This window comes from Nematostella vectensis, chromosome 14 (assembly GCF_932526225.1).
Source record: "Nematostella vectensis chromosome 14, jaNemVect1.1, whole genome shotgun sequence".
Lineage (NCBI taxonomy): Eukaryota > Metazoa > Cnidaria > Anthozoa > Actiniaria > Edwardsiidae > Nematostella > Nematostella vectensis.
Window position 1 is genome coordinate 3,895,122 of NC_064047.1, and position 19,712 is coordinate 3,914,833.

Sequence of the window (19,712 nt, forward strand, 5' to 3'; positions counted from 1 at the left end):
ACCTAACGAGTTTTGTCAGCAAAAGTTGGTAAAAATTGCTACGAATATTATAGTAAAACAATGTACGACAACTAGAAAAAGTTATACTAGCGCGCCTGGCTGGTGCCAGGCGCTGCTGCTGCCTGCAGTAATACCAAACACTACATGACGGGAAAACATGACGTGACGGAAAAACATGACGTGACGGAAAAACATGACGTGACGGAAAAACATGACGTGACGGAAAAACATGACGTGACGGGAAAACATGACGTGACGGAAAAACATGACGTGACGGAAAAACATGACGTGACGGAAAAACATGACGTGACGGAAAAACATGACGTGACGGAAAAATATGACGTGACGGAAAAACATGACGTGACGGAAAAACATGACGTGACGGAAAAACATGACGTGACGGAAAAACATGACATGACCGAAAAACATGACGTGACGCTTCAAATAAGCCCATTTCATATCGAATAAGGCGGAGAATTTCTCTGAGTACTTAGTAACTTATAGTAAGCAAAATATCAAGTGCGACGTTTTTTTAAATTGATGCCACTTTTTTGTAAAGTGTCATTGAAATTTGAGCTTTTCGTCCCTGAACTGATACACAGGGCAATGATGATCAAGAAAAAAATATCTTAAAATTCCAAAATCTGGCTATGTGCACTTCGGCCTCACGTTATTTGTGTTTTAAGATCAGTCCGTAATACAAGGAACCTATAGCCATTGTAAGAAATTGTGTTTTCTCTCTCTATCTGGAATTGCGCGTTTTCCAGGTTTTTCCGTCATGTCACCAAGCACAGCATTACGTACACATCGGGTTACTGGGAGCGACAACAATCTGGCACCCAGGACTACTCAGTAGTTGTTCTGGCAACGGTTACCATAGCATTGCCGCCTTAATTTTCTTGTAATCGTTCTCTACTGCTGTCATGGACTCCATGGCGGTTGCTATAGCTTCGCGGATTCGGTTGCAATTGGCGTCGATGTTTGCAAGTGCGGCGCGGGCGCGCCTCTGGGACATTCCGCTGGCCATTGCGCGGTCGAAAGCAGATACACGGAGCTTGTCGATTTTTTGCTGAGTTTCCTTGAGCCTGTTGTGGGCCACAGGACAGTTAGACAAGACCTTCTTTGATGACTGGCAAAGCTGAAAGGGGAATATAAAGGATGAGATATTTAAAGATGGGCGTGGTCAAAAACAAATTGGATATGGGGTATGACTAGCGGTGGACCAAGAAGGACCGCTCCATTTTGGGCTAAAAGTTCTAGAACGATCTATTGGAGCCAATTCCCCCCTCCCACTAAGCTCGTGGTAAATTTTAAGAAGTCCACGGCAGCCAAAAGCCAACATACCGATCATTTGTCCACTATCCAACATTTACCTCCTGCTATATTTTATTGTATTGGTGTTCTGCTAGGCTGCTAGCTGGCTCTGGTTTATGGGGGCAGAACGCATTAAGTGCAAGCCTACCCAGTGTACCTCGTGCCGTTGTGTGAAGTATTTCTAATGTTCAATGGATTATAAAAATTTTCTGAATTATCCAAAATAGATGGCAAACTAGTATTCTCTCTTATAATAAGTAATGCTGGATCTGCAAATAGAAATGTTGATAACATACCTCATTGTGGAACGTCTTGAGTACTCTACTGACCGGGCCTGGGACATCCTTAACCTCATCCTCCTTGATTAAGAGCTTTATGTACCCTCCATCATCATGAGCCTGCAGAAAACTAGCAGTCAACCAAATGATAGTAGGCACAGATGTTATGTGAAAATAAAGCTAAAGACCCTGAACAAGCTAGGTCACCATCCTACCCTTATGTACCTGTACCCTTTGCCGAAACCCCTATTACCTCTTCCCTATCCTACCCCTACCACCTGTACTGCCCCTACTCCTACCCTAGCCTTACCCTCACTCACTTTGTCCACGCTCCCTCTACCCCTATTCTATCCCCAATACCTGTACCCCTTCCCCTACCTCCACTCCCTCTACTCCTGCCCTACCCCTAGTTCCTGTACCCCTGTCCTACCCCTAGTACCTGTTCCCCTATCCTACCCTTACTACCTGTACCCCTGTCCTACCCTTACTACCTGTACCCCTGTCCTACCCTTACTACCTGTACCCCTGTCCTACCCTTACTACCTGTACCCCTGTCCTACCCTTACTACCTGTACCCCTATCCTACCCTTACTACCTGTACCCCTGTCCTACCCTTACTACCTGTACCCCTGTCCTACCCTTACTACCTGTACCCCTGTCCTACCCCTACTACCTGTACCCCTGTCCTACCCCTACTACCTGTACCCCTATCCTACCCTTACTACCTGTACCCCTGTCCTACCCTTACTACCTGTACCCCTGTCCTACCCCTAGTACCTGTACCCCTGTCCTACCCCTACTACCTGTACCCCTATCCTACCCTTACTACCTATACCCCTGTCCTACCCCTACTACCTATACCCCTATCCTACCCCTACTACCTATACCCCTGTCCTACCCTTACTACCTGTACCCCTGTCCTACCCCTACTACCTGTACCCCTATCCTACCCTTACTACCTGTACCCCTGTCCTACCCTTACTACCTATACCCCTGTCCTACCCCTACTACCTGTACCCCTGTCCTACCCTTACTACCTGTACCCCTGTCCTACCCTTACTACCTGTACCCCTGTCCTACCCCTACTACCTGTACCCCTATCCTACCCTTACTACCTGTACCCCTGTCCTACCCTTACTACCTGTACCCCTGTCCTACCCCTACTACCTATACCCCTGTCCTACCCTTACTACCTGTACCCCTGTCCTACCCTTACTACCTATACCCCTGTCCTACCCTTACTACCTTTACCCCTGTCCTACCCCTACTACCTGTACCCCTATCCTACCCCTACTACCTGTACCCCTGTCCTACCCTTACTACCTGTACCCCTGTCCTACCCTTACTACCTATACCCCTGTCCTACCCCTACTACCTGTACCCCTGTCCTACCCTTACTACCTGTACCCCTATCCTACCCCTACTACCTGTACCCCTATCCTACCCCTACTACCTGTACCCCTGTCCTACCCTTACTACCTTTACCCCTGTCCTACCCCTACTACCTTTACCCCTGTCCTACCCCTACTACCTGTACCCCTGTCCTACCCTTACTACCTGTACCCCTATCCTACCCCTACTACCTGTACCCCTATCCTACCCCTACTACCTGTACCCCTATCCTACCCTTACTACCTGTACCCCTGTCCTACCCTTACTACCTGTACCCCTGTCCTACCCCTAGTTCCTGTACCCCTGTCCTACCCTTACTACATGTACCCCTGTCCTACCCCTACTACCTGTACCCCTGTCCTACCCCTACTACCTGTACCCCTGTCCTACCCCTACTACCTGTACCCCTATCCTACCCCTATCCTACCCCTACTACCTGTACCCCTGTCCTACCCCTAGTTCCTGTACCCCTATCCTACCCCTACTACCTGTACCACTGTCCTACCCCTAGTTCCTGTACCCCTGTCCTACCCCTACTACCTGTACCCCTATCCTACCCTTACTACCTATACCCCTGTCCTACCCCTAGTACCTGTACCCCTATCCTACCCCTACTACCTGTACCCCTATCCTACCCCTACTACCTGTACCCCTATCCTACCCTTACTACCTGTACCCCTGTCCTACCCTTACTACCTGTACCCCTGTCCTACCCCTAGTTCCTGTACCCCTGTCCTACCCCTACTACCTGTACCCCTATCCTACCCTTACTACCTGTACCCCTGTCCTACCCTTACTACCTGTACCCCTATCCTACCCTTACTACCTATACCCCTGTCCTACCCCTAGTTCCTGTACCCCTGTCCTACCCTTACTACATGTACCCCTGTCCTACCCTTACTACATGTACCCCTGTCCTACCCCTACTACCTGTACCCCTGTCCTACCCCTACTACCTGTACCCCTGTCCTACCCCTACTACCTGTACCCCTATCCTACCCTTACTACCTGTACCCCTGTCCTACCCTTACTACCTGTACCCCTATCCTACCCTTACTACCTATACCCCTGTCCTACCCCTAGTACCTGTACCCCTATCCTACCCCTACTACCTGTACCCCTATCCTACCCTTACTACCTGTACCCCTGTCCTACCCTTACTACCTGTACCCCTGTCCTACCCCTACTACCTGTACCACTATCCTACCCTTACTACCTATACCCCTGTCCTACCCCTAGTACCTGTACCCCTATCCTACCCCTACTACCTGTACCCCTATCCTACCCCTACTACCTGTACCCCTATCCTACCCTTACTACCTGTACCCCTGTCCTACCCCTAGTTCCTGTACCCCTGTCCTACCCTTACTACATGTACCCCTGTCCTACCCCTACTACCTGTACCCCTGTCCTACCCCTACTACCTGTACCCCTGTCCTACCCCTACTACCTGTACCCCTATCCTACCCCTACTACCTGTACCCCTGTCCTACCCCTAGTTCCTGTACCCCTATCCTACCCCTACTACCTGTACCACTGTCCTACCCCTAGTTCCTGTACCCCTGTCCTACCCCTACTACCTGTACCCCTATCCTACCCCTACTACCTGTACCCCTATCCTACCCCTACTACCTGTACCCCTGTCCTACCCTTACTACCTGTACCCCTGTCCTACCCTTACTACCTTTACCCCTGTCCTACCCCTAGTTCCTGTACCCCTATCCTACCCCTACTACCTGTACCACTGTCCTACCCTTACTACCTGTACCCCTGTCCTACCCCTACTACCTGTACCCCTGTCCTACCCTTACTACCTGTACCCCTGTCCTACCCCTACTACCTATACCCCTGTCCTACCCTTACTACCTGTACCCCTGTCCTACCCTTACTACCTGTACCCCTGTCCTACCCCTACTACCTGTACCCCTATCCTACCCCTACTACCTATACCCCTGTCCTACCCCTACTACCTGTACCCCTGTCCTACCCCTACTACCTGTACCCCTATCCTACCCCTACTACCTGTACCCCTGTCCTACCCCTAGTTCCTGTACCCCTATCCTACCCCTACTACCTGTACCCCTGTCCTACCCCTACTACCTGTACCCCTATCCTACCCCTACTACCTGTACCCCTGTCCTACCCCTAGTTCCTGTACCCCTATCCTACCCCTACTACCTGTACCACTGTCCTACCCCTAGTTCCTGTACCCCTGTCCTACCCTTACTACATGTACCCCTGTCCTACCCTTACTACCTGTACCCCTGTCCTACCCTTACTACCTGTACCCCTGTCCTACCCTTACTACCTGTACCCCTGTCCTACCCTTACTACCTGTACCCCTGTCCTACCCCTACTACCTGTACCCCTGTCCTACCCTTACTACCTATACCCCTGTCCTACCCCTAGTTCCTGTACCCCTGTCCTACCCTTACTACATGTACCCCTGTCCTACCACTACTACCTGTACCCCTGTCCTACCCTTACTACCTTTACCCCTGTCCTACCCCTAGTTCCTGTACCCCTATCCTACCCCTACTACCTGTACCACTGTCCTACCCCTAGTTCCTGTACCCCTGTCCTACCCTTACTACCTTTACCCCTGTCCTACCCCTACTACCTATACCCCTGTCCTACCCTTACTACCTTTACCCCTGTCCTACCCCTACTACCTATACCCCTGTCCTACCCTTACTACCTTTACCCCTGTCCTACCCCTACTACCTGTACCCCTGTCCTACCCCTACTACCTATACCCCTGTCCTACCCCTAGTTCCTGTACCCCTATCCTAACCCTACTACCTATACCCCTGTCCTACCCCTAGTTCCTGTACCCCTGTCCTACCCTTACTACATGTACCCCTGTCCTACCACTACTACCTGTACCCCTGTCCTACCCTTACTACCTTTACCCCTGTCCTACCCCTAGTTCCTGTACCCCTATCCTACCCCTACTACCTGTACCACTGTCCTACCCCTAGTTCCTGTACCCCTGTCCTACCCTTACTACCTTTACCCCTGTCCTACCCCTACTACCTATACCCCTGTCCTACCCTTACTACCTTTACCCCTGTCCTACCCCTAGTTCCTGTACCCCTATCCTAACCCTACTACCTGTACCCCTGTCCTACCCCTAGTTCCTGTACCACTATCCTACCCTTACTACCTGTACCCCTGTCCTACCCCTAGTTCCTGTACCCCTGTCCTACCCTTACTACCTGTACCCCTGTCCTACCCCTAGTTCCTGTACCCCTGTCCTACCCTTACTACCTGTACCCCTGTCCTACCCCTAGTACCTGTACCCCTATCCTACCCTTACTACCTGTACCCCTGTCCTACCCCTAGTTCCTGTACCCCTGTCCTACCCTTACTACCTGTACCCCTGTCCTACCCTTACTACCTGTACCCCTGTCCTACCCTTACTACCTGTACCCCTGTCCTACCCTTACTACCTGTACCCCTATCCTACCCCTACTACCTGTACCCCTGTCCTACCCCTAGTACCTGTACCCCTATCCTACCCTGACTACCTGTACCCCTATCCTACCCTTACTACCTGTACCCCTGTCCTACCCCTACTACCTGTACCCCTGTCCTACCCCTAGTTCCTGTACCCCTATCCTACCCCTACTACCTGTACCCCTGTCCTACCCTTACTACCTGTACCCCTGTCCTACCCTTACTACCTGTACCCCTGTCCTACCCTTACTACCTGTACCCCTATCCTACCCCTACTACCTGTACCCCTGTCCTACCCCTAGTTCCTGTACCCCTGTCCTACCCTTACTACCTGTACCCCTGTCCTACCCCTACTACCTGTACCCCTATCCTACCCCTACTACCTGTACCCCTGTCCTACCCTTACTACCTGTACCCCTGTCCTACCCCTAGTACCTGTACCCCTGTCCTACCCCTAGTACCTGTACCCCTGTCCTACCCTTACTACCTGTACCCCTATCCTACCCTTACTACCTGTACCCCTGTCCTACCCCTAGTTCCTGTACCCCTATCCTACCCTTACTACCTATACCCCTGTCCTACCCCTAGTACCTGTACCCCTGTCCTACCCCTAGTACCTGTACCCCTGTCCTACCCTTACTACCTGTACCCCTATCCTACCCTTACTACCTGTACCCCTGTCCTACCCCTAGTACCTGTACCCCTGTCCTACCCTTACTACCTGTACCCCTATCCTACCCTTACTACCTGTACCCCTGTCCTACCCCTAGTTCCTGTACCCCTATCCTACCCTTACTACCTATACCCCTGTCCTACCCTTACTACCTGTACCCCTATCCTACCCTTACTACCTGTACCCCTGTCCTACCCCTAGTACCTGTACCCCTGTCCTACCCCTAGTACCTGTACCCCTGTCCTACCCTTACTACCTGTACCCCTATCCTACCCTTACTACCTGTACCCCTGTCCTACCCCTAGTTCCTGTACCCCTATCCTACCCTTACTACCTATACCCCTGTCCTACCCCTAGTACCTGTACCCCTGTCCTACCCTTACTACCTGTACCCCTGTCCTACCCTTACTACCTGTACCCCTGTCCTACCCCTACTACCTATACCCCTGTCCTACCCCTAGTACCTGTACCCCTGTCCTACCCTTACTACCTGTACCCCTGTCCTACCCCTACTACCTGTACCCCTGTCCTACCCTTACTACCTGTACCCCTGTCCTACCCCTACTACCTATACCCCTGTCCTACCCCTAGTACCTGTACCCCTGTCCTACCCTTACTACCTGTACCCCTGTCCTACCCCTACTACCTGTACCCTATTATACCCCTAGTACATGTACCCCTTTCCTACCCCTAGTACCTGTACCCCTATCCTACATCTAGTACCTGTACCCCTGTCCTACCCTTACTACCTGTACCCCTTTCCCAACCCCCGGCTCCCTTTACCCCTATCCTACACCCAAATTACTGTATCCCTTGCCCTACCCCTATTCCCTCTAGTTTCCCTCATACCTCTACTACCTGTACCCCATTCTAACCATTTCCCCTTCTTTCACCACCCCTACCCTTCAACTCTAACTCTTTTGCCCCCTTACCCAACAGTTCCCATGACATACCTCCAGTCCTTCCTCATCATCATCGGTTCTGATGAGTTCCTTCAGCCCACCAATGCACTCCTCCAGTGACGCCTTCCCTGTGGATGTTACCCCGGCCACTGAGCATGCCCTCTTGAAGTTTGCCATGGACTCTATAAGGGCAGTACTTGTATTTTCTATGGTTTCTATTGGCTGGTTACAGTCAGCAAAAAACACATCAAACTGAAAGAAAAAAACTCCAGAAATTTAATAAATTCTTAAAGTGCCATCTGAGGCATGGTCAAGAGAGTATTCATGCCCCTAGCCAGGAGTTTGTGCAGGAAGTTCAGTTACCCTTTCAACCATTTTCTCTTAGATATCTCCTCCTACATGTAGCACACAGTGGTACTTAATTTTCTTTCAGCAGACCCTCCAGTCAATGGTGTTGGTTCTCTGAACCCCCCTGGCATCAAGCCTGGTACTCAAGACTTTTCATACAGGCTCATTCAAGGATTGTCAAATACTTCCCCCTTTTGGTATGATACCGACATGACGGAAAAACATGACTTAACGCTTCAAATAAGCTTATTTCAGATCTAATAAGGCGGAAAATTCTCAAAAAAGTCCTCAGTGAGTAATAGCAAACAAAATATCAAATGCGACTTTTTTTAAATTGATGCGACTTTTTGTAAAGTGTCATTGAAATTTGAGCTTTTTGTCCCTGAGCTCATACATAGCACAAAGGTTGTTCAAGGAAAAAAATATCTTAAAAAGCAAAAATCTGGTTATTTGCATTTCGGCCTCACGTTTTTTGTGTTTCAAAAATCAGTCCGGAATACAAGGAACCAATGGCCATTGTAAGAAATTGTGTCTTCTTTCTCTCTCTCTATCTCGAATTGCTGATTTTCCAGGTTTTTCCGCCTTGTCTATGATACCTATGACTGTGCACCGCTCTGCCAGGTATACTAAGTACCTTTTCAAAATGAAGTGCCTGCCATATATTATTGTCTAACCCTTTTGCTTTTGTTCTAAATACCCACTGCTCAGAACAGGGAACAGAAAGTAATTTTAGCCACTTGTTCACCCAAAAAATAATGCAGTGTTTGCACACTTACCAAGACTATTTACTGCCCCTTTTTCTCTCTCACCTCTGATATCTTGGTGTTGAGGAGAGGAATAAACTCTGGTTTCTCCTCATCATAAGGACTGATTGTTACAAACTTCTTCTCCTCAATTGTTTTGTCCCCACTGAAAAGCCCTCCTTTCTTCTGCTGGTGTCTCTTCTGTAGCATATGTCGGATGAGAGACTGAATGGCTGCGTGGACACTGCCATCACTCTCCTTCGCAGATACTGTCACACTAGTTTAGCAAAGGGTAAAGAAAAATAGGATTTAGTGACTTCATAGACTAACAGCTCTATCATTATTTAGAAGTATTTATTGACAATATTATTGGCCATGCTGCATATCTTAACAGAGGTGGCTTAGGGGTGAGAATGTAGCTAGCATGAGCAAAAGGAAGGGGGCTCAATGAAAGAGAATTTATATCTATCCCATGGCCAAGATTTTGACGGAGGAGTTGGAAAAAGTTCACCCATTTGGCAAACTATTGCTCTACATATTTCCTCCTAGATCACAGTTGTCTTTTATTGGAGCTGATCTTTAATTTGAGTGGGGTTGTTTTTCCAAAGCCCTGAACCTCCCCCAGCTACAGGTCTGTCTGCATGGCCCATGAACATACCTGTCAACACCAGAAAACCTCAAATATTAAGAGTGTTTTGTGGGGGAGGGGTTGGGTATATTCTTTTTGGAGGAGGGGTGGGTATACCCTTTACATGCATTTGCTGTACTGAAAGCTCTCGCGCAGAAATCAACTTATAGATATCACAAGGGTGTTAGATAAATTGCGCTAATCAAGGGAATTATTGTTTTAATTATTTGAACAGAAAATAGGCAAAATGTTGATTTTCCGTAGAATAATTTTTCGGAAGCAATAAAAATCACTAAAAAGCGGAAGATCTGGTGCTCAACCTGTCCAAAATCTTGAGACTTCCACCTAATGTAGGAGAGTTGACAGGCATGCATGAATGAAAATAAGTATTCTGTTGGTGCACTAGGGTATTAGGACTGTGCACTAGGGCTAAACTTGTTACCAATACCACCTTAACAAGCTCACCTTCCTACAAACCCATGTTGTATTGCTGCCTGCTCCAATATCTTCATCATCTCAGTTGGCCCGTCATAACCAGACACACTGTCCTCATCGCCAGTCAATAACTTGAGCTTGTCAGCCTTATTGCCCACCAATAAAATTGGTATAGACTTGGCAACGTCTTTCTTACCATCAGAGTTCATTGTATTAGGGTTTTCTGACTTCCCAGTAAATACAGCATTGTTTATGATATCTTGTTTCCAAGTTCCAGCTAAAGTTATACTGTCTAAATCATCCATGTCAACTACAACTGTGATAGAATTGTTTATTAGAGGCAGAAGCAAAAACACAACACAACATCACATGTAGTTAAAGAGTATATGTTAAAGAATATCTCTAAAACACTGACAAAGGTCGGGTGTAACTTTATCACATGTATATGGCAAATTAAAAAGTACAAAAACATCGTCTTTAAAAAAGTCTTGATTGTGTAAACTATGTGGCAGCATAGTGTACCTTATTTGGAAGATAAATAATTCAACCTTATTACGCCATTATTTAATTTGGATAAAGTGAGCAGGTACTAGCCGCTTGCCTACTGTATGTGCCCTGGTCACAAAATCTTTGTGACTTCTTGTTGGAAATGTGTGACAGTGACGTCTAGATTAGGTTTTACCTCGCATTTTATTAGACATTTATATTCTGTCATGATTTTTTTAATTCAAGTGAATAGTTTCTTTATAAAACTGTTCAGCTTTATTACTTTAGCTGTACTCATTCAATTCGACTCCATGATAGTGTGCTTTTTCCCTACGAATGGACATAAATTGTTCACTGCTGCCAATGAAGATAGCTTTGTATTGTGCAAGATGATTCCCAATAAAGACTTTCTTAAAATAGGTCTATAAAAAAGAGAATTGATGTTGTCTATATAAACATCAGCAATGACAGAGTTCAACATAAACATATTGTAGACTCACCAATAGCAGCATCAACATCCTTGTAATAGCTGCGGCGAAGATCCATTTCTTCCCTGCCTGGAAGGTCCCACAGTATGACAGACACAATGACTTCATATGGTATATTGACCTTACGAACAATGTTCCCGATGCTGACAGACATACTGGGTTGATAACTGTAGTCAAATTGGTTTTTAGTAAAGCGCAGGAAGATACTGGTCTTTCCAACTTCAGGGTCACCTATGATAATACAGAGCAATAAAAGAGTAATGGCATTGAAAATTGAGAAAACTGAGAAAAGATACGTAAGTCTTTGCTATACATTCGTTATATTGACCATCTTTTCTTTTCCAAATTTTCCCAACTGGAAGCAGACAATCCACCCCCCACCCCACCCCCACTGATTGACACCCCACCCCATCCCCACTGATTGACACCCCACCCCACCCCGACTGATTGACACCCCACCCCATCCCCACTGATTGACACCCCACCCCACCCCAACTGATTGACACCCCACCCCCACTGATTGACACCCCACCCCATCCCCACTGATTGACACCCCACCCCACCCCCACTGATTGACACCCCACCCCATCCCCACTGATTGATACATTTTTGTTTTGTAGATATACAGAATATAAGTAAATAAGTAGAATGAAAAAAAAGTGGGAATGAATAACATTGTTGAGAAAATTAATTTTCAAGCAATAAAATATTCTTAATTGGCACTAAACCCTCGGAAATGGAACATCATGAATAAATGATTATTCAGTTTTCTGTCAAAATAACACCTATTAAAGCAGAATAAAATTTAGTGCACTTATTTGTTCAAAAAGATTTAAGAGATCAATTCTACGACAACGGCTCTAAAATAACTTCTATAGTAGAGTGAGATTATTTATTTAGGGACTACTTTAGGGGAATATTAACATTCTGATTGATCGACAGAATAAAGTACACTTGACACTAATGTTTTTTTATCTCCAAAATACCCACACCAACAGGGTCATAAAATATTACTTGGATTTCAGCGAATAAATAAATACAATATCAAATAAAAAACTATTTTTTTCTCGAAATGGTGTACCTAAATTGTACCCAAATTGATTTGTGCTCAAACATCTAGGTAAGTTAAAAAGAAGGAAGTCTAGCGGACATTTTTCGGTATCGAAGGAAACAATCCTACTGTTGTAATGTCATCATGTTTGGAGTAAAATTGGCATAATTTGCGAGCAAAAGGTTCTTCAAGATGATCAAACTGATAGCATATCTTGCGTCTAACTAATTCATAAACTTTATTCTCAAGCAATGTGAAATACTTTATAAAGTATCGATTACAAAGTCGTACACAAAGAAGTCGAAGAAAGAGAAGCTTGATAATAAACTAACTTACCAACAAGCACGATTTTGAACGTCGGTATTTGGTCTTTCACTTCTATACCTTTGTGAGAATAACCACATAAGCTCTTATTAGGCATACGGTTGGGTAATTCATTTAATCTGGAGTGTTTTCTATCATACCTTTCCCCCCACAACTCGCTGCAGCCCCCATCTTGGATCGTGCTGAAGTCGGGCTGAAGTGTTTTGTCCCGAACCCGCGGGATGCGGGACTTTGCGGGATACGCTTCCGATGGTTTTCAATGCAACGTTCAAACTCTCACTTGATTTTTCTTGCTTTATAGGTTTAGTAATAAATTTCCTACAGCTTTCAAGTAATATCTTTAGTCGAACCCCCGATTACTAGGACCCTTCAGGCAAGTTAGTTCGTTTTCCTTCATAAGTCTATCATAATTCTAATATTTTTACTTCAGTTCTTAGAGGACAAAATAAATATATTTTATATTTTATATACATTTTATCAAATATAAGTGAAGGCTTATCAAAGTTGTATGAATTCTTCGCGTTTTTTCGAGTTTGAGCGACTAAATCACAGCAATAGTATGCGCTAGCAGACTAAAAGAGCCTGGGTACGAGATTTTCGTGTATGACGTCATCAATTAGCTGGAACCGATCACGAGTGTGAACCATAAACCGTCTTGAAGATCCTCTTTTTGAAGGCGGAGAGAGTTAAATTAACACTCTCGCCATGGGGCGATCTGCCCTTTGGCTGGTACTAGCTGTATGCTTCGTTCTCTCTTCTGCTGGTCCGATACCAAGAAATTTTGGAAAGCTCTCCGATGGTAAGAACACGCAGAGTAAATAATTCTGGCTTCGATTATTAGTTTCTGAGGATGCCATCGAAAAAGGAAAAAAAAATGAAAAAACGCAATACATTTTCCAAAGTTCTTATAAAAGTAATAGTCGAGAACCATTTGCCCCGCCCTTGTTTCTGCGGCGGTATATACATGGTCACAAGAACTACCCTTTCAAATGTCATAGATAAAGAAATGATTCTCGAGAACCCCGGGAAAGACTTTTCCAGTGGCGATGCATGGGAGGATCTTGAAGAACCTTTGATCATGGACGAGACTGAAGTATTCGACCCAGATAACTACGGAGTAAGCTCAACGCATTACCACACATGACAAGCCCACGATAACAGGAAAAAAACGTCCCTAGTCCTATTACCAATCCCTTTGGAATAGTTTAACTAGGGAAAACATCTCTCGGGAGAGGGGGCAAATTAAGAAACAAGGAAACAAAGGCAAAATGGAAGAAAATATAGATATTTGTAGTAAATTTAATCTATTTGGAGTAATTTAATCTATTACAACGAGTTTCAAAACCACCATGTCGCATGTGACATGTTTTAATTGTTTTTCTTTGTTGAGGGGGTCGAAGTATAATGTGTAATTGCATCTTTAATGCGCTATCGACTCGGGTCATGTAAAGCGAATTTATTGTATAGCGATTTGTGTCTAGTTTATAAACATGGGGGAGGGGGGTACCCTTTACCCTTTGAATGGGGAACAGCACAGTCTCCTCCAATCGATGAAACAGTTATCAAATCCGAGAATTCTTTCTCTGTACTAATATATGATGTGACAATCTTTATATTTAGGAATTTTCATCTGGTTTTGGGAGCACGGCGGGAGGCTCAGTGAACTTTGAAGGATCCCCTAATTTCTATGACGACGAAGGTAAATTTCTTCTCTAACGTCATGCACTATTTGAGCTTAATGGAGCGTCACTGCCATCATTATCATTATCCATCATCAACTTTGTGATCACAAGTATTATCATCATCATCGTCATCATATCATCACTGTCATCATAATTACCATAATCATCATCATCATCATCAACTTTATCGCTATCATCAGCAATATCGATAGACTGGCTACTAGATTGTTGCCACATTGTTTAAAGAGTATTCTTTTGTTAATACGTTTCGTTTACGTTTCTCCTACTGTTTTATTCAGATGACTACTCCCTGGACATTCTCCGCAAAGTTCCTCTACAAGACAACCTTGTAACTAAGACATTCGGCCCGTACCCTGAATCACACATCTCGAGCGCTGTGGATAGTGAGGATGATAGTGATACAGATGATGATGATTTAGAGATTGGCAGATCACAAATCGTTGATGCAGACGAAGGTATAAATCGAGCTCGTCGCTCAATGCGACATCCATCGCGTATTAGCCCGAGCTACAAACGAAGTCACGTCGAACAGATCCGTTTGCCTTCGTCAAAGAACGAAAAGAAATCGACAAACAAACAAGATCGTACATCTCATGTTCGTTCATCAAAGAACCCGATAACTATTCAACAACAATCTAGAGCTAAAGAAAGTGCTCTAGTGAGAAATCAAGTCAAGTTTGGCAAAACGAAAGATGAGCAGAATCCTGAAAGCTTTGAAAATGATTACGTGAAAAAAGCACCAAGCCAAGTTCCTCAAGTCTTGGAATCACAGAATCTGCCGAAAGACAGAAAAGTCCAGCCCACCCACCTTCTAAGCACAAGGGAGCGTGATAAAACAGACCGGGTGCGCCCAACGATTCGAACACCAATGAAAAGCCACCCTAAGGTCGCAGACGACTTTTATATTTTCCCTGAGGTCACTGTTTTAGAAGACGTCATACCTGATACTGCTGACAAGCCCAACAAACCTCTTGAGCGCTTGCTACCTAGCACTTCTGTTAGGGGGAAAGAAAAGACAATCGAGGAAATGTCAAAGTCAGATAGTGGGGAGCAAACGGATCACAGTGATGTCATTTCTGGTGAGTCAGAGGGGTCAGGGTTAAGGCTAGGGTGGTCACGTTTTCAGGGTTAAGGCTAGGGTGGTCACGTGATTAGGGTTAAGGCTAGGGTGGTCACGTTGTCAGGGTTAAGGCTAGGGTGGTCACGTTGTCAGGGTTAAGGCTAGGGTGGTCACGTTGTCAGGGTTAAGGCTAGGGTGGTCACGTGATTAGGGTTAAAGCTAGGGTGGTCACGTTGTCAGGATTAAGGCTAGGGTGGTCACGTGATTAGGGTTAAGGCTAGGGTGGTCACGTGATTAGGGTTAAGGCTAGGGTGGTCACGTTGTCAGGGTTAAGGCTAGGGTGGTCACGTTGTCAGGGTTAAGGCTAGGGTGGTCACGTTGTCAGGGTTAAGGCTAGGGTGGTCACGTTGTCAGGGTTAAGGCTAGGGTGGTCACGTGATTAGGGTTAAGGCTAGGGTGGTCACGTTGTCAGGATTAAGGCTAGGGTGGTCACGTGATTAGGGTTAAGGCTAGGGTGGTCACGTGATTAGGGTTAAGGCTAGGGTGGTCACGTTGTCAGGGTTAAGGCTAGGGTGGTCACGTGGTTAGGGTTAAGGCTAGGGTGGTCACGTGGTTAGGGTTAAGGCTATTGTGGTCGCTTTCACCTCTCTTTTGGGAGGCATATGAAGAAAACGTTGTCGTTTTGGGGGTCTGGTACCGAGGAAACTTAGTTTCTTTTCAGGGACCTTCTCAACTTACTAAAGATTGTCACAGTAACTGTTTTTCTCTTCTGGTTACAAGTCATAAACTTTACGAAGCCCCTGGGGTACGCTGACCTTAAAAAATACAAGAATAATGCAGATTTTCCAAATAAGGAATAAATTAGTTTCCTTATATGGAAGTGACCGCGTTTGCCAAATACGACAATTTTGGGCTCAATTTTCTGGATATGAAACATTGTTGAAATAAGACTAGATTTTATGATATATGCACAAAACCATGGCAAATAATGACGGCGCAGAGCTGTAGCAGAGCTCAAAATGTATGGAGGAGAGGGGAAAGGGGGGGGGCGATACCAAAACCGCGCCCCTACTGAACATTCAGAAAGTATTTTCTTGAAATATTTTGGGGGGGGGGGGGGGTGACCTCTGTCTGCTATGGCCCTGTGACGCTCCTTAATTTCTTATTAAAACACTTCTGCAAACAAATGCGTCATCATAATGCTTACGCAAAGAGTTCAGGGTTCTGCTTGAATGCGACACCTGGGTCAGCGCAGATAGAAAAGGAATGAATACCGTACAAACCAGCCTGGTATTTGGTGTTCTTATTAGAGTTCTTGTGCTGTGCCATTAACCATGTGGTAGACGGCTCCTCGTGACGTCATAGCTATATCACCAACTACAGGAAACCCGATCAGAATGCTTGTTACTGGGCTGTAAATAAACAATTTGGTATTTGCCCCTAGACATTTATAAAGCTAAGTAATGAGTTTGGAAGTGTGATATGAAAATTGATTGTTTGCAATTTTTACCAACAGAAGGAGTAAGTCTGCCAAATTTACCATCCGAGAATAAGAAGATCACTTCTAGTGCTGTTAACACTGATTTAATCGATTCTGATGCCAACGTTAAAGAAAGACTAGTGGGGAAATCGCCGAAAGACGACGATCAAGAAATAATGGCTGGCGACACCGAGCCTGTCGACGACTTGTCCCAACTAAGCCCAGAGAATCGGGACGACATTGAACAAGATCGTGACGACGTCCTGTCTGATTATAATACCGCAATAAACTTTGGGTCCGATAATGTTGACGACGACTTTAACGACAAATCTGAGTGGGATATTGTCAAGAGTAGCGGAGAAAATTTCAAGTCTGACAAATCTGAAGAAGATTCCGTACCCGATGACGTGGATGGTGATTTTTTTGGTTCAACTGATATTGACGATGGTGTCGAATCCAATAATGCAGACGACTTTATGCCTGACGATATTGATGACGAATTGAATTACGATCCTATTAACTCTGATGTCGACTCAAATGTCGACGACGATTTTGATCCTGAGAATAAAGATGATTTCTACCGAGAAGATCTAGAAGAACTAGACATTAACTAAGCGATGTTTCCTCTTTTCCTTGAAGACAAGCCCCTCGTGTTAATGATGAAGAAACTCTGGAATACATGCCTTACTTAATCCAGCCATCATTTATCTCCTTCCAAACGTACTTAACTAATAGATTTCACAAATAAACTATTTATTAACTCAGCATCCATTGCTACTACTATAATATCAGGCTAAGGATTACTAAACGGCAGAATGAAACAGTAGCTGATTTAGGGGGAGGGTTTAGGGCGTTTAACCCCCCCCCCCCTTGGGCTGCCAGAAAGCCATATGTAGCACAAAAATTACCTCCTCCCCCTCTCACTGAGCCAGCCCCCCCCCCTTAGCGCAAAGCTAGATCCGTCCGTGTGAAATCATATTTATCACGTCTATCACTGCCAGCTAGAACGATAAATGGTCCGCTTTATGGTAAACAGCCACTCTCCCCTCCCCCGCTCAAAATCCTGGCTACCGGCCTGCTCATGCAAATTTCGGTATTGGTTTAGTTACCTTTGAAATCCATTCACCCCGGGGCTCCATGAATCGTATCATTATTTGCAATTTTTTAGCGTGACATATGACATTTGCGAAGTCCCTCCCTACGCCACCAGAAAATGGCGTAAATATTTCACTTTCTTCTAAAATGAGCACATGAACCATCACCTTAGATTGCGCAAATTTCAGCATAGTTCAGTTTACTTTTCTTGTTTTTCGAATATGTCATATGCACGTGCGCGACTAAATAAAGGAAAACCAAAAGCTAAAGACGGTAATATTGTGCTTTAGGTCACAGCGTGTTGTGCATGACGAAATTACCACACTACTACAGCAACACGTTAATTCCCAAGAGACAGAAGCGTGAAAAAGACCCCGATATTTTTCAGTCTATATCTCAGCGAGCTGTGCGTGGCGTAACCGACTAAGACAGGCCTGGGATCCTGGTTATTGCCTCCCCATTAATGCGCGGGTACCTCAGGTTCCTTTGTGTTGTACAATTCGCTAGATAGCGGTGCTGGGGCCGAAATCTTCAGCCTAGCCGTAAAGCTTTAGCTGCCATACGGCGTTTCAGCGTATGTCTGGAAGTATGGTCTATTTTTTCCTCAAGTTTCATCTGATCTGAGGAGGTTCGATCCTCGGGCAATCTACTCTGACCTTTTTTTCTATTAGTTATATGTAGGGATGAACTAGCATACATGTGATCATCTGTGGTAATCATTTTTTAATTAATTCCTGCTGGATTCCTGTTTAAAAGGGATAGGAAGATTGTGTGCAAGGTTATGGATTCATGAGGGGAAGGGGGGGGGGGGGGGGGGTGCAGACTATCTGTAAAGAACTCTAGCTCTAGTATAAACTCGCAAACCCATGCAGGGAGAGCAAAGATTTTACCAATGTAACGAAGAGTATGACCTACGCCCGAGTCTTAATTTTAACTTCTAGTACGTCCATAACAAAGCAACTCTTGATCATAAAAGAAAATGAATGATACAAGAAAAATAAGTATGTAATTATCTCATTACTTATAGGTGTATCAAGGGTTTATCATGGCAATGAATGCTTCACGCAGTATACAATCAAAAGTAAAAGAATACACAGGGAGACCTACGGCTACGGCAGCTTGCCCCATGCATGAAATTAGCGATGCGCATACTCGGGGGCGGAAGATGAATTATAAATAATGAATTATGGCTGTAAAATGGTTGGGAATAATGAATTATTGGTTTCAAAACTTAAGAAATAATGAATTATAAAGTTTATCCAAAGAATGAATTATATGAATAAATCCGATTAAAAAAAATCAGAATTAAGAATTATGAATTATTAAGAAAAATGATGACATGAATAATGAATTATCGAAATAAAATAAGCTGGAATAGTGAATTATAGCTTGTAAATAATTCATCTTCCGCCCCCGAGCATACTCTTACCCAGTCGTAAAATAGGGGATCGCAAGGGATTGGATACGAGTCTTGATCGGCGCGGAAAGGATTGTGGGGCGTATTTGATCGGAAAATCCTGGCTATAAGTGCACAAACGCATTGAGCTTTGCATGGTTCAACTGGCCCATAAAGCGCTTCATTCAATGGCCTAAACATTTATCACTTTCTGAATATAAAACTACTTTAAATCTAAGACCTACAACAGCCCAAAAATTATAATTGCCTGGAAGAAAAGAAGAGGGGATTTTCGGACTTTCAAAGACCATGCAGCAAAATCCTTTCGGATTTTAATACCTTTTCCTCCAAAGTCCGAAAGCATCTGGAGCTTCAATAGCCCCCCCCCCCCCCCTTAAAATGTCAATTAATAGTAACTTCCACATTTTAAGTATTGATATTATTTAGATTTATTAGC

General features: G+C 45.0%; 2 protein-coding genes across 2 annotated transcripts; one reads left to right on the forward strand and one right to left on the reverse strand.

Annotated features, from left to right (window-relative positions):
- Positions 1-737: 737 nt before the first annotated feature.
- LOC5516669 lies at positions 738-12,775 on the reverse strand. Its single transcript, XM_032386590.2, has 8 exons — positions 12,662-12,775; positions 12,534-12,581; positions 11,159-11,377; positions 10,203-10,488; positions 9,176-9,386; positions 8,070-8,270; positions 1,611-1,712; positions 738-1,138 (listed from the first exon to the last, which is right to left on the reverse strand). Exons 1-8 carry the CDS (start codon positions 12,690-12,692, stop codon positions 872-874), a joined length of 1,365 nt encoding a protein of 454 aa, XP_032242481.2. The 5' UTR covers positions 12,693-12,775; the 3' UTR covers positions 738-871.
- A 319-nt stretch (positions 12,776-13,094) lies between these two features.
- On the forward strand, positions 13,095-17,529 carry LOC5516657 (protein starmaker). The gene is made up of 5 exons (XM_001636674.3): positions 13,095-13,320; positions 13,520-13,638; positions 14,142-14,220; positions 14,503-15,303; positions 16,801-17,529. Exons 1-5 carry the CDS (start codon positions 13,227-13,229, stop codon positions 17,376-17,378), a joined length of 1,671 nt encoding a protein of 556 aa, XP_001636724.3. The 5' UTR covers positions 13,095-13,226; the 3' UTR covers positions 17,379-17,529.
- Positions 17,530-19,712: the final 2,183 nt, after the last annotated feature.